Below are 12,996 nucleotides of genomic sequence, written 5' to 3' on the forward strand. Positions count from 1 at the left end.
ACACTCATCCTAATCTCAGATGAACTGAAGGTGAGGAAACATTCAGCACATGTTCATTTTCAGGTGAACTATCCCTTTGAACACGAAGCAGAAACACGCTGGACTCATTTCCAGGCCTTTATTTCTTGACTGGTTGAGCTGCGACACACATAAATAAACTGGCAGAAGTATGCTATGCTCTCAACGCTTGAGAAAATGTGAAAAATAAATACTGCGTTTGTAGCTAAGGTTATCGGTTTAGTTCCAGTAACAATCCACAGGTTTATAAAAATTCAAACAAGTCAGACGGACGGACAGAAAAAGAAAATGTGGCATCATCATCATCAGGAAAAACGATCAAAAAGTTTAAGACAGTGAGGAAGTCATTCTGGACTGATTCAGATTCCCTCGTGAGACGAGCACTTTGGTGAGAGCGGCGATTCAGACACGAACAAACACCCAACACCTTCGTTTTGCAGTTTGACGTTTTTCAGGTATGGCCTTTAGGATCCCGCAGGTACATCAAGCCAGCGTGATTTCATCCTCTCACCATCATCTGTGAGACCGACTCGCTTCAGGAGAGAAAAATCACACGCGATTATCTGCTGCAGACATGACCGTGATGGACATTCATGGGTGCGAGGAAATATTTCTTATTGCTAATCTAACACAGATGCTTCTGATGAGCATTTGCTCCCTTTGTGCCTCTGGATGAAGATCTACACTGAATGTTCTGGACTGAGAGACATCACGCTTTTAATGTCAAATCAATCCAAAACATGTTTCTAAAGGCAGATCTGATCCAAAACGAACATCAAAAGTGTTGAAATCCAGAATAACGAGCAACATAAAGAAACGAAGCGACGAGAGCCAGTCAGGTCAGTCACAGGATTCCCAAAACACCTTGGCAATTAATGACCAAAACAAAAAACGAGCTGATGAGAAAGTCTTATTGCCTCAAAGGAACTCAAAGGTCGTATTTACAGAGTAGAAAATAGTTTGGTAAGTGCAGAGCTTCAGTATCTCCACATGCAGATGTGACTGTGACATGATCTAGTCTGTGTGTAGATGAGCGCGTGGATGATTGGCACCATGTGACCGGCGTCTGACGTCACTCACACCAGCGACGTTATTGTGTGACGCTTCATCTGAACGCCACAGGAACTCAAGCTTCACAGCGTGAAAGAACCAAAACAACACAATCCTGGAGAGGAAGTTAGCACCAGTCAGTATGAGAGTGTGTTCACACACACACACACACACACACGAACGTGAATCTCAGTAACCCTTCAGGATCACATCCAGCTCACATTTCAGAAACAGGAACAATATTGTAATTGTTTTTTTTCATAACAATCTTCCAGGCAAATATGGAGAAGGAAAAATGATAGATTCTTTGAGCAAAATATTTTAACTTTGCAAAAGAGAAATGCAAAAAAAGTGTTTTGTCTTTCAGCACAATATTTTGATGTTGCAAAAAATGTTTTTTTTTTGTTTTGTTTTTTTACTTTCATTAAAATATTTTGACTGCAAAAAATGTGTTTTGTCTTACAGCAAAATATTGACTGCAAAACATGCAAAGAGTTATGTTTTTCAGCAAAATATAAAACAATAATAAAAATAAATAAATAGGTGAAACATGAGCTGCATGAATTCTGGTGAGATTCACTCATTTCCAGCAGAAAGGACAGAAGATGAGGGCGTGGATCAGACACAAACACACACGGTCTGTGCAGTAGCTTTGACACACACACACACACACACACACACAGCGCTGTATGTAGAGGACAAAAGGCAGCCCTTATCACGAGTCCAACGCTTCTCCTCCAGAGCGAAGCGTTAATTCAGCTCATGCATCACACACACACACACACACACACTCGCCGCATGTGCGTCCCTCATCAGAAGCCTTGAAATGTAAAGGGGAAGAGCTGGGCGCTCTGCTCTGCGTCCTCCAAGGGTTTGTGGAAGGCTCTGGTGTTCATCTGAGCTGTGCTTCAGCGCCGTGTGTCTGTAATCGCTCCGCGTCCAGCGCCAGCTGGAGGAGCGGGAAACACTCCAGAAACAAAACCAGTTCCCCTCGTGTCTCTGACGGTCAGCCGGGCACCAGGGGTCAAAGCGCGGTCAGGCCGAAGTTACAGCGGCAGTACATCATCCCACTGGAGTCGTGCCAGCTGTCTGTGATCGGATCGTACCGCTGCACTGCGCTCAGATACGACGAGCCCGAGTGACCGCCGACCACATACAGGAAGTTATCCACCACAGCAGAGCCCACTCCTGACCAGAAACACACACACACACAGAGCACATTACAGCTGTAAGTGTTTTTCCCACAGAGATTAAAAAAAAAAAACTCATAAAAGTATTATAATCCATAAAGCAAACTAACCAGCTATGAGGAGAAGCACAACATTTCAAATTTTGATTTGAAGCAAGAAAAGTATTTGGAAATTGGACAAAAAGACAAAGATACATCACTGAACATCACCGAATTAAAAACAATGTAGAAATATAAAACTACTGACTTAAAAGTTGCTAAGTGTTTTAATATGGAAACAATATATTTTAAGTTTATAGCAAAAAAAAAAAAAAATATATATATATATATATATATATATATATATATATATATATATATATATATATATGTGTGTGTGTGTGTGTGTGTGTGTGTGTGTGTGTGTGTGTGTGTGTGTGTGTGTGTGTGTGTGTGTATTGGAGCATGCTCTGCTGGACACACCAAGTAATTACATCATTCAGCAGCATTTCATTTGCGTTATATGTTCTGTAAAACAATATTCATATCTGCAGCATATTCGCCGATACCGATATATCTGTGACAGGCTCATATTGGCTGATAAAACTGGCAAAACGATATATCGGCCGGGCTCTAATAAATATAAGACGGTGATTAATTTTTTGCCTCATCTTGAATTTGAAAGCTCATATAAGTGCATTCTAAGAGTCAGTCATCCTGCATAATGATCATCAGACACTGCAGATGATGGGCAGCGGTGTTACAGTACATGCATTAACTTATTATAACTCCTTATTTATTTCAGAATTAATTGCACCAAATGAACACATTACATTGCCAGCCCTGATGTGGTTGGTTTGTTTGTGTCTGGTGTGACTCTCACCGGTGCGCGGCTCGTTCATGGGTCGACACGTCGTCCACTGGTTCTGGTGAGGGTCGTAGCGCTCGATGCTGGACAGATGAGACACGCCGTTGTGTCCTCCCACCACGAAGATGAAGCCCAGCATCACGCCCACGCCGAAGTTAATGCGCTTATCGGCCATCGGCGCCACCATATCCCATGAGTCTTTGCTCGGGTCATATCTCTCCACACTGAAACACACATCAATCCTCAGTTACCTCTCTGCCTCCTGTCTGAACTCAGCAGCACTGGTAATACTTGATTTAACAAACACCACTGATCTCCCATAAACTTCCACAGCAATGATATGATCAGCTAATATCACTCCCATCTCATAATTATACACACACTGCTGATACAGTGGTGTGAAAAAGTGTTGGCCCCCTTCCTGATTTTAATTTTTTTTGCATGTTTGTCACACTTTAATGTTTCAGATCATCAAACAAATTTAAATATTAATCAAAGATAACACAAGTAAACACAACATGCAGTTTTTAAATGAAGGGGTTTTTTTTATGAAGGGAAAACAAAATCCAAACCCACATGGCCCTGTGTGAAAAAGTGCTTGCCAAAAGTTTAACTTTTTGGAAGGTGTGTGTCCATTACATCTGGCGTAAAAGTAACACAGCATTTCAGAAAAAGAACATCATACCAACAGTAAAATATGGTGGTGGTAGTGTGATGGTCTGGGGCTGTTTTGCTGCTTCAGGACCTGGAAGACTTGCTGTGATAAATGAACCATGAATTCAGCTGTCTACCAAAAAATCCTGAAGGACAATGTCCGGCCATCTGTTGGTGACCTCAAGCTGAAGCGAAGTTGGCTTCTGCAGCAGGACAATGATCCAAAACACACCAGCAAATCCACCTCTGAATGGCTGAAGAAAAACAAAATGAAGACTTTGGAGTGGCCTAGTCAAAGTCCTGACCTGAATCCTATTGAGATGCTGTGGCATGACCTTAAAAAGGCGGTTCATGCTCCAAAACCCTCCAATGTGGCTGAATTACAACAATTCTGCCCAGATGAGTGGGCCAAAATTCCTCCACAGCGCTGCATGTTGTGTTTACTTTGATTAATATTTAAATTTGTTTGATGATCTGAAACATTAAAGTGTGACAAACATGCAAAAAAATAAAAAATAAAGAAGGGGGCCAACACTTTTTCACACCACTGTATGTGTGTAGTGTTGAGCTGGAAGAACTCAAGATAACCAGTGAAATCATATTAAAGTCTGGACAAATAACGCTGGCTGAAACCCTGGCAGCGTCCCATGAGTCTCTGTTCTTTCCAGAACACTTGACACGCATTTAGAGAGGATTCCAGCGAAACACATCTCACGAGAGCCAGCGCTCATGGAGACACGAGCACAACAGCAGGAGCGTCCCAGAAGAACACAGAGCATCAGACCAAACCAACCGTCCCCTTACTGCACCTACACCTGCGCTCATACACAGATTCACTGCAAATATGGTCAAACTAAAATAAAACATCTACTTAGAACTATAAAAATAAATCTAACTATTAAAGTCGTTCAGTAGTTTTTATTTGAAAAGGCTTTGAATATATTGTGTTTTTTATTATCATTAAAATAGAGTTATAGTACCTACTGATATTGAGTTTTTTTTTTTGTTAAAGTTTTATTCATTTTAGGGGTGTACCGATACTGGGATCGGGCCCGAAATTGAGCTCCTGTACTCGTACTTGTTAAAATACCCCGATACCAAACACCGATACCACACCGCATGCGATAAGTGCCATATTCAGACAAAGAAATACAGACAACAGAACAACAGACAGCAGAATGGAGTTATTAGAGATTAAGGATGTCTACGAAGTATATGCATGCAATGAAATTAATGTTAAACATTCAGTATTGACGCCTGTATAGCTGATGTGCGCGAGCTGATGGGCTAAGCAAAGCACGCTGAGTGGATTGAGCGCGCGGCGGCACAGATGCACGAGCTCGTCCAGAGAATATCCCTTTAAATTGCAGCACTTTTCAGATGAAAAAAAGCTACTTTTATTTCTGAAAATATCAGTTAGAAGATTTATAACGAGTGGTTCCCTGCATTATTACAGCAAAACGCATAATTACAGTACTGAGCCGCTGCAATGGAGCCGCTATAATGCTATTAAATTAAAGATGATGTACCATAGAGCAAAAACATTAACAGTGAAAGTAACAAAAACTTGTAAAATACATTTTAATGGGCATAATTAAGTGTGAAAATAACCGAAGATATTATACAGTCAAATCAAAACTGTGACATATTATAACCAAAAATTCTTCATACAGTGGACTAGGAGACTACGGGCTGTCATTAAGACTAAGAGTGGCCTGACAGAGTATTGATAGTTGTGTAAATATTGTCATACTAACAGCTGTCTGAATCATTTTTGATTGATTGTAATCCATTATGTACCTTTCTATCAAAGTTATCTGACATTACCAAGCTGAATTTGTTCAGACACAGTTTTACTGAGTTTGTCATATTTTATTACCATTTTCTAAACTATAGCAAATAAACCGTGATAATGTGAGAAATTTTAAAGGTGTTTGAATAAATATTGGTTTGACTGTATTTATTTGATAAATGAAGTTAACCAATTAACATTATACATACTCTTTTGGTTTCTGTACCCAATATTTTAAAAATGTACAAATGCAATGAAAATATCGTATCGGCGATTACCAAAGATAAAAGTATCGGTATCGGTCGAGTACTGGAGAAAGTGGTATCGGTGCATCCCTAATTAATTTTGTTCTGTGTTTTTGTCAGTTTTATTTATTTATTTTTGTCTATCAAATATTTAAATGTTGTTATTTCAGTTTTAGTAGCTTTAATACTTGAACTTAAACTAAACTGAAATATTTATTAAAAGTAATTTTTATTTATTTATGCATTGTTTTTTTTTTTAAAGTCATTCAGTAGTTTTATTTGAAACAAGGCCTTGAATACAATTCTGTTTCTACTAATTTACCAACCAGTGTCATCTTAATATGATTAAAATTAAAAGTATTATAGCATTTAGGTTTTTGTCTATTTTTATTATTATTTTATAATTTATTAGTTTGTTATTTTCAGTTTTTGCAATTTTAGCAATTTAACTCAAACTAAACTAAAATCTTAAATATTGTCTTCACGACTACCTGAAATATTTACTGAAAATATAACAAAGGTTTTTGTATTTTATTTTATTTAACATTCATTTTGGTGCTTCATGTCCAGTCCTTTAAATATCATCAATTTTGAATTTAACATTGTCTGAAAAAACTGGCATTTGTTAATGCAAATCTCAAGAGTTGATTTAGCACACTAATCTCAATTATTTTATTTAAATTAACATATATGTTTTTTAATAGTTGTATTTAACAATATTAACACCGATACCGATCAGCTTGCCTCTTCCCAGAATTAGTCAATTAGTTTAAATACCAAGTAATATAGAATTCACCATTTTTACTCATTTTATTTACAAATTAATAATAAATGTAATGCTTTCTAATAAATAAATAAATAATAATAATAATAAATGCCTATGGTAATAAATTTAATGCTTTCTAGTAAATAAATAAATAATAATAATAAATTGACAATTTTAAATTAAATATAGGTTCAAAACATACAAGCAAATATTCAGTAAAAAAGAAACACATTAGAAGCAATAGCTTTAATTATTGATAAAACATTGACAGTGATTCCGATCAACATAGCTCCTCCCAGAATGCACTGCAGCAGCGGGTCGTACCTGTTCATGTGGGCGGGGCCGTATCCTCCGATGGCGTAGATCATGCCGTCCAGCGCGGCGGTGGCGAAGCAGCTGCGTGATTTGGTCATGGGCGCCACTGGCTGCCACTCCTTGAGCTTGGGCCCGTACTTCTCCACAGACTGCAGGTAGTACTGTCCGTCATATCCGCCGAGAGCGTACAGCTCGCCCGCTAGCACCACGACCCCCAGCGTGCTCCTGCACTCCGCCATGCGCTCCACGGAGGCCCAGGTGTTGCTGTCGGGGTCCCAGCACTCCACGCTGCTCTCGTGCCGCCGGTAGCTGATGCCCTGCCGCATGTGTGTGGCGATGCCGCCCACCACGTACACCTTCTGCTCCAGAACCGCCACGCCAAACTCATAGCGTGGCACGCTGAGCGGAGCCAGACCGATCCATGAGTCCGTCTGCGGGAAGTACATCTCCATACTGACAGAGAAACACACACACACACACACACACACACACACACACACACATCATGAGCAGACCACACAAACACTTCCACTGAGCTGCAGCAGCGTCACACCGCATCAAAACTCAAGACTGAATCAACATCTTTAGATTCCACCCCATTCCAAATCCATTCTTCATCCACATTTCTTCTTATTAATCCATTAGTTTAACTATTTTAAATTACTCAAGTACTTTTAAAAGTAATTACAAATTAATACAAAACAAATCAAACAACTTTCAGTTTAATGTATATATTTTTTATTTAATCATTTGAACTTTTTAAAATATAAGTAGTGCTTAGAACAAAACATTTAAAAAATATTTTTTACTTTTAAAATAATTACAAATTATAAATAAATTAACAAGCTATTTTTTTAATTTATGTATTTTTTTAATTTACAATTTTTTAAAATTCATATAATTAAGCAAATGTAATGACTAAGTACTTTAATTACCAATGAATAATAAATGTAAAAAAATATATCCATTTTTAAATTATAATTTATATAATATAATTTAATTGAATTCGTTGAATTAGTTTTATTTAAAATAATTACAAATTAATAATACCTTAAACAATTAATTTTCACCCAGCAGTTTTTTGAAAAATAAAAGTTCTGTAAAATAGTTTTATTATTATTATTATTAAATAATCTTTTTAATTTTATAGTGAAATAACATTATAACAACAGTAATATTTTCTTATTTTATTCAATATTTGTATTTAGCAATAATAATAACAATAATATCATAATTATTAATTATATTGATATATAAGCACATTTTTTGGCCAAACTGCACAGTCCTACAGACAGAGAAGCACAGAAAAATTGCATTTAAAGAAAATTAAATCGCATTAAACAAAAACAACGACACACAATAAGACTTTTAGTATCATTGAGATACTACTATAGCTTTTGTTAATATTTTGAACTACATTTTATTTCTATATTTTCTGCTTTCATGTTCATTTCAGTTAAACATTTTTTGGTCATTTTTATTAGTTTTTGTTGTTTTAACAGTTTTTAACAGTTTTATTTCAGTTATTTTAGTACATGTTTTAGTACAAGTTCAACTAAAAGAAAATGAGAAATGCTGCCTTGCTGAAATAAAATAAGTGAAAGTTTTTAATATTTTATATTTCAGTTAACACAATGAAATGCTTTTAGTTGTAGTGACCTATAATAACCCTAATCGCGTCTGTCATCACCTCTCCAGCGTGGCGAAGAGCCCGGCCTTTCCTCCGACGGCCAGCAGGACTTTGGGAGCGCAGCGCGGCCGCGTGGAAAGCATGGTCTGGTAGGAGAGCCGGTGCTCGGGCATGAAGTGGTACTTGAGCGCCTCGTTGAGCAGGTGTTTGCAGGTGTGGTCGTCTCGGATCAGGTGATTGGCCTCGTAGAGTCTCGTCAGGAACTTGACGCTCAGCAGCGGTAGCCGCACGCAGTGTAGGAGCTGCGCCAAGTATTGTTGCCTTTCCGTCAGATCGTACTTGATCCAGGCCTCCAGCGCGTAGAACACGCTCTCCTCCGTCAGCACGTTTAGGCAGTCGTTGGACACGATCTCGTCCAGCTCGGCGCGGGTCAGCTCCAGGAACTCCTCCGTCTGGCACACCTCCTCGAAGTGCTGGCAGATGAATTTGCTGGCAGATAAACACAGCTCGTGGCAGCCGTAGGTCTCGGCGAAGCGTGAGATGCCGATGCAGTTCCCCGCGTCCAGCTGACTCTCCAGGAAGCTGCAGCACTCCTTCAGAACCAGCTTGACCTGCAGCAGGTTGGCGGCAGGAAGTAGGGACTCCACCGTTTCCTGTGAGATGAAGACAGTTCCTGTGTAGGCGTACTCCACTATGGCCTGATGAGAGACGGAAACAGAGCACTTAACTCACAACACATTACATCAATTACTCACTGATGCAACTTTTCTTAAATTGTAAATATGAAATGTTTTACAAATAATTGTAACTGTAATTTAATTATTATCTTTAAATCGGCATAACTAGTTTAACTAATTTAGCGGATTCAATTATAATATATATATATATGTGACCCTGAAGCACAAAACCAGTCATAAGGGTCAATTTTTGGAAACTGAGATGTATGCATCATCTGAAATCTGAATAAATAATCTTTCCATTGATGTATGGTTTGTTATGATAGGACAATATTTGTCTGAGATACAACTATTAGAAAATCTGGAATCTGAGGGAGCAAAAAAATCTAAATATTGAGAAAATCTCCTTTAAAGTTGTTCAAATGAAGTTCTTAGCAATGCATATTACTAATCAAAAATGAAGTTGTGATATATTTATGGTAGGAAATGTACTAAATATCTTGATGGAACATGATCTTAATATCCTAATGATTTTTGTCATAAAAGAGAAATGTATAATTTTGATCCATACAATGTATTGTTGGCTATTGCTACAGATATACCTGTGTTACTGATGACTGCTTTTGTGCTGCAGGGTCATATTAAAATCTTAAATATATATATTTTAATCGGCTGTCAGTCGATTAATTTTTTTATCTAATTAATTACATGATGTGTTGATTAATTAATCTAATTAATCGCAAAATAAATCTGATTGTAAAAATACCCACAAAAGATTATTTAAAGCTATTTTTGTGTTAAATAAGAAAGTATCAAGTAGACATTACAAATTGTAGCTTTAGAAATAAATATTTTATTTGATTCAACATAAAATTTATTAGACAAACTATGGAACATAAAAGAAGATAATTTGAGAAGCATCTGAGTATTTTTTGTTCATACAGTGAAAGTCATTGGTAACTAAAACAGCTTTGTTACAAACAGTCTTTTATGTTCCTCTAAAGAAAGGTTTGAAACAGCATGAGGCTGAGTAAACGATGACAGAATTTAAATTTGTCGGGTGAACTATCCCTTTAATGTTTTTTTTTTTATTTTGGGTTCAAATATGACCTGAACATATAGGGATTGGTCCAGAAGAGATATGATTTGAAAGCAGCTAATTGTCCAGCGTGCAGTGCTGGTTTGTTTGGATGTCAGCGCTGACCTTGAGAGCAGCTTCATCCACGCACTGGAACTCCACCTCAGACGTCTCTTTCTCGGACAGGTTTCCGGTGAACATGGCCTTGAAGTACGGGCTGATGCTGGCCAGCACCACTTTGTGCGCGTGGATCTTGGTGTCTCCGACCCGCAGCACGATGTCGCAGAGCTCGTGGTCCTGCCGCAGGAGCTGCAGACCCTGCAGGAGCTGCTCGGAGTGAGGACGCGTCAGGCTCGCAAACATGTACGGCTTGGCCTGCTGCTCCATCTGACAGACACACAGAGACACAGACGCTTCATACGTGACCCTGGACCACTAAACCAGTCCATTTGGAAATTGAGTCCATTTCATCATCTGAAGCTGAATAAATAATCTCTCCATTGATGTATGGTTTGTTATGATAGGACAATATTTGGCTGAGATACAACTATTAGAAAATCTGGAATCTGAGGGAGCAAAAAAATCTAAATATTGAGAAAATCTCCTTTAAAGTTGTTCAAATGAAGTTCTTAGCAATGCATATTACTAATCAAAAATTAAGTTTTGATATATTTACGGTAGGAAATGTACTAAATATCTTGATGGAACATGATCTTAATATCCTAATGATTTTTGTCATAAAAGAGAAATGTATAATTTTGATCCATACAATATATTGTTGGCTATTGCTACAGATATACCTGTGTTACTCATGACTGCTTTTGTGCTGCAGGGTCACACGTAAGAACTTCACTAGTTATATACAGTCAAACCAAACATTATTCAGACAGCTGATATCATTTTTGATATTTTTTTACTGGTGGTTCCAGGACACTATAGTTCATTTCTGTAAGTGAGGAGAGCAAAATAAAGTAAACTGTGACATATTATACCCAAAAATTCTTCATACTAGTAAAATTTGGGAGCAAAAATGATTCAGACACTTTGAGCTGATCATGTCTTGCTGAAGTGGTTTTCTTTAATTGCTAATGCAGACTGAACAAAAACAAGCATTGCTTGGTGATTGGTCGAGCTAAACTGGTTTTATCTAATTATGTTCTTAAATTTAACATCTGACAGCTATTCAACCCGATTCATTACATTCCTTTCTATCAAAGCTACCTGACATTATCAAGATCAATTTGTTCTGACACCGTTTAACTCTGAGCTCTTCTCATATTTGATTACCATTTTCTAAACTATAGCGAATAAACCGTGATATAATGTGAGAAATGTTGAAGGTGTCTGAATATATTTTGGTTTGACTGTACAGTGGGTGTTGGTGACGCCACTGAACCGGAGTCTGGAGCATGTTTAATGAAGTTTGGCTCTCAGAGTAACGGGATCTTATGAGAGCCAGTGCCAGAGTCAGCAGCTCACTGGGGTTTGAGGATGAAGGACAGAATCAGAGACTCACGAGAGCGTTCCTCAGCTCATGAGGGACATTAAACTCCCAGAAGATCAGCGGATGAACAAACAGCAGCAGTCAGGAGCTCTGAGAAACACTTCAGCAATCTCTCAGAGCTCTGCCACAGCCTTGCACTTCACAAATACAGAAGCAAATGCAATTACACAAAACGATCCTTTTACACCTGCACAGCCTCAGAAAACACGGGAAGCCTGTTTCTGACACAGAATAAACAGATTCAAAAAAGATAACAAACTTTTTCATCTCATGACAGAGTTCACTTCATGCAATTCTGAGAAAAAAGTAAGAATTGTGAGAAATAAACTGAACTTTGTTTGCAAGAACAAAAATCAGGATTGTGAGATATAAACTAAAAACCGCAAGAAACTAATAACTGCAAGATAAAAACATATACATACAGTGTGTGTGCATATATAGAAATATAATTAAAATATTATGTGCAATTAATTAATGCTGTAATTTAATGCTTTTATTTAAACAAGCATACATTTGGCAAATACTATCAAGATGTATAAATAATTTGCTATTTAAATGCTAAATATATATTTTATTACAATAACAAGGCAAGTAATTAATAAAATAAGATGAACATATTAAATATATTATATATATATATACTCAATAGTGACCGTCATCACTGTCAGTTTAATTAATACTGTAATTTTATGTTTTTATTTAAACCAGCATAAATTTAGTAATTACTATGATTTACTGATAATTCTATGATGTACATCATAACAATGTAACAGTGCTGCCTGTAATGTCGTATTTCTGTGCTCCCTACATACTACTGCCTCTCAACTAGCATCATTTCAGTGTGTCCTCGACACCTACCTAGACAGCAGAGACACTAACGCTCTATGTAGACAGCACAGACACTAACGCTCTCTATGTAGACAGCAGAGACACTAACGCTCTATGTAGACAGCACAGACACTACCGCTCTATGTAGACAGCAGAGACACTAACGCTCTATGTAGACAGCAGAGACACTACCGCTCTATGTAGACAGCAGAGACACTAACGCTCTATGTAGACAGCACAGACACTACCGCTCTATGTAGACAGCACAGACACTACCGCTCTATGTAGACAGCACAGACACTACCGCTCTATGTAGACAGCACAGACACTACCGCTCTCTATGTAGACAGCAGAGACACTAACGCTCTATGTAGACAGCACAGACACTACCGCTCTATGTAGA

The 12,996-nt window shown here is 37.8% G+C and overlaps 1 protein-coding gene across 1 annotated transcript in view; it reads right to left on the reverse strand.

Annotated features, from left to right (window-relative positions):
• Window positions 1-103: 103 nt before the first annotated feature.
• LOC306886576 (kelch-like protein 28) overlaps window positions 104-12,996 on the reverse strand; it is a 14,687-nt gene continuing 1,794 nt past the window's right edge. The window contains exons 2-6 of the mRNA XM_079443786.1: window positions 10,388-10,648; window positions 8,567-9,204; window positions 6,886-7,329; window positions 3,120-3,328; window positions 104-2,256 (exon numbers count right to left, since the gene is read on the reverse strand). Of these exons, the coding sequence (XP_079299912.1) occupies window positions 2,093-2,256; window positions 3,120-3,328; window positions 6,886-7,329; window positions 8,567-9,204; window positions 10,388-10,648 (1,716 nt within the window). The 3' untranslated portion in view covers window positions 104-2,092. The remainder of the gene's footprint in view (window positions 2,257-3,119; window positions 3,329-6,885; window positions 7,330-8,566; window positions 9,205-10,387; window positions 10,649-12,996) is intronic.

The sequence above is a fragment of the Barbus barbus genome, assembly GCF_936440315.1.
Source record: "Barbus barbus genome assembly, chromosome: 20".
Taxonomy (NCBI): domain Eukaryota; kingdom Metazoa; phylum Chordata; class Actinopteri; order Cypriniformes; family Cyprinidae; genus Barbus; species Barbus barbus.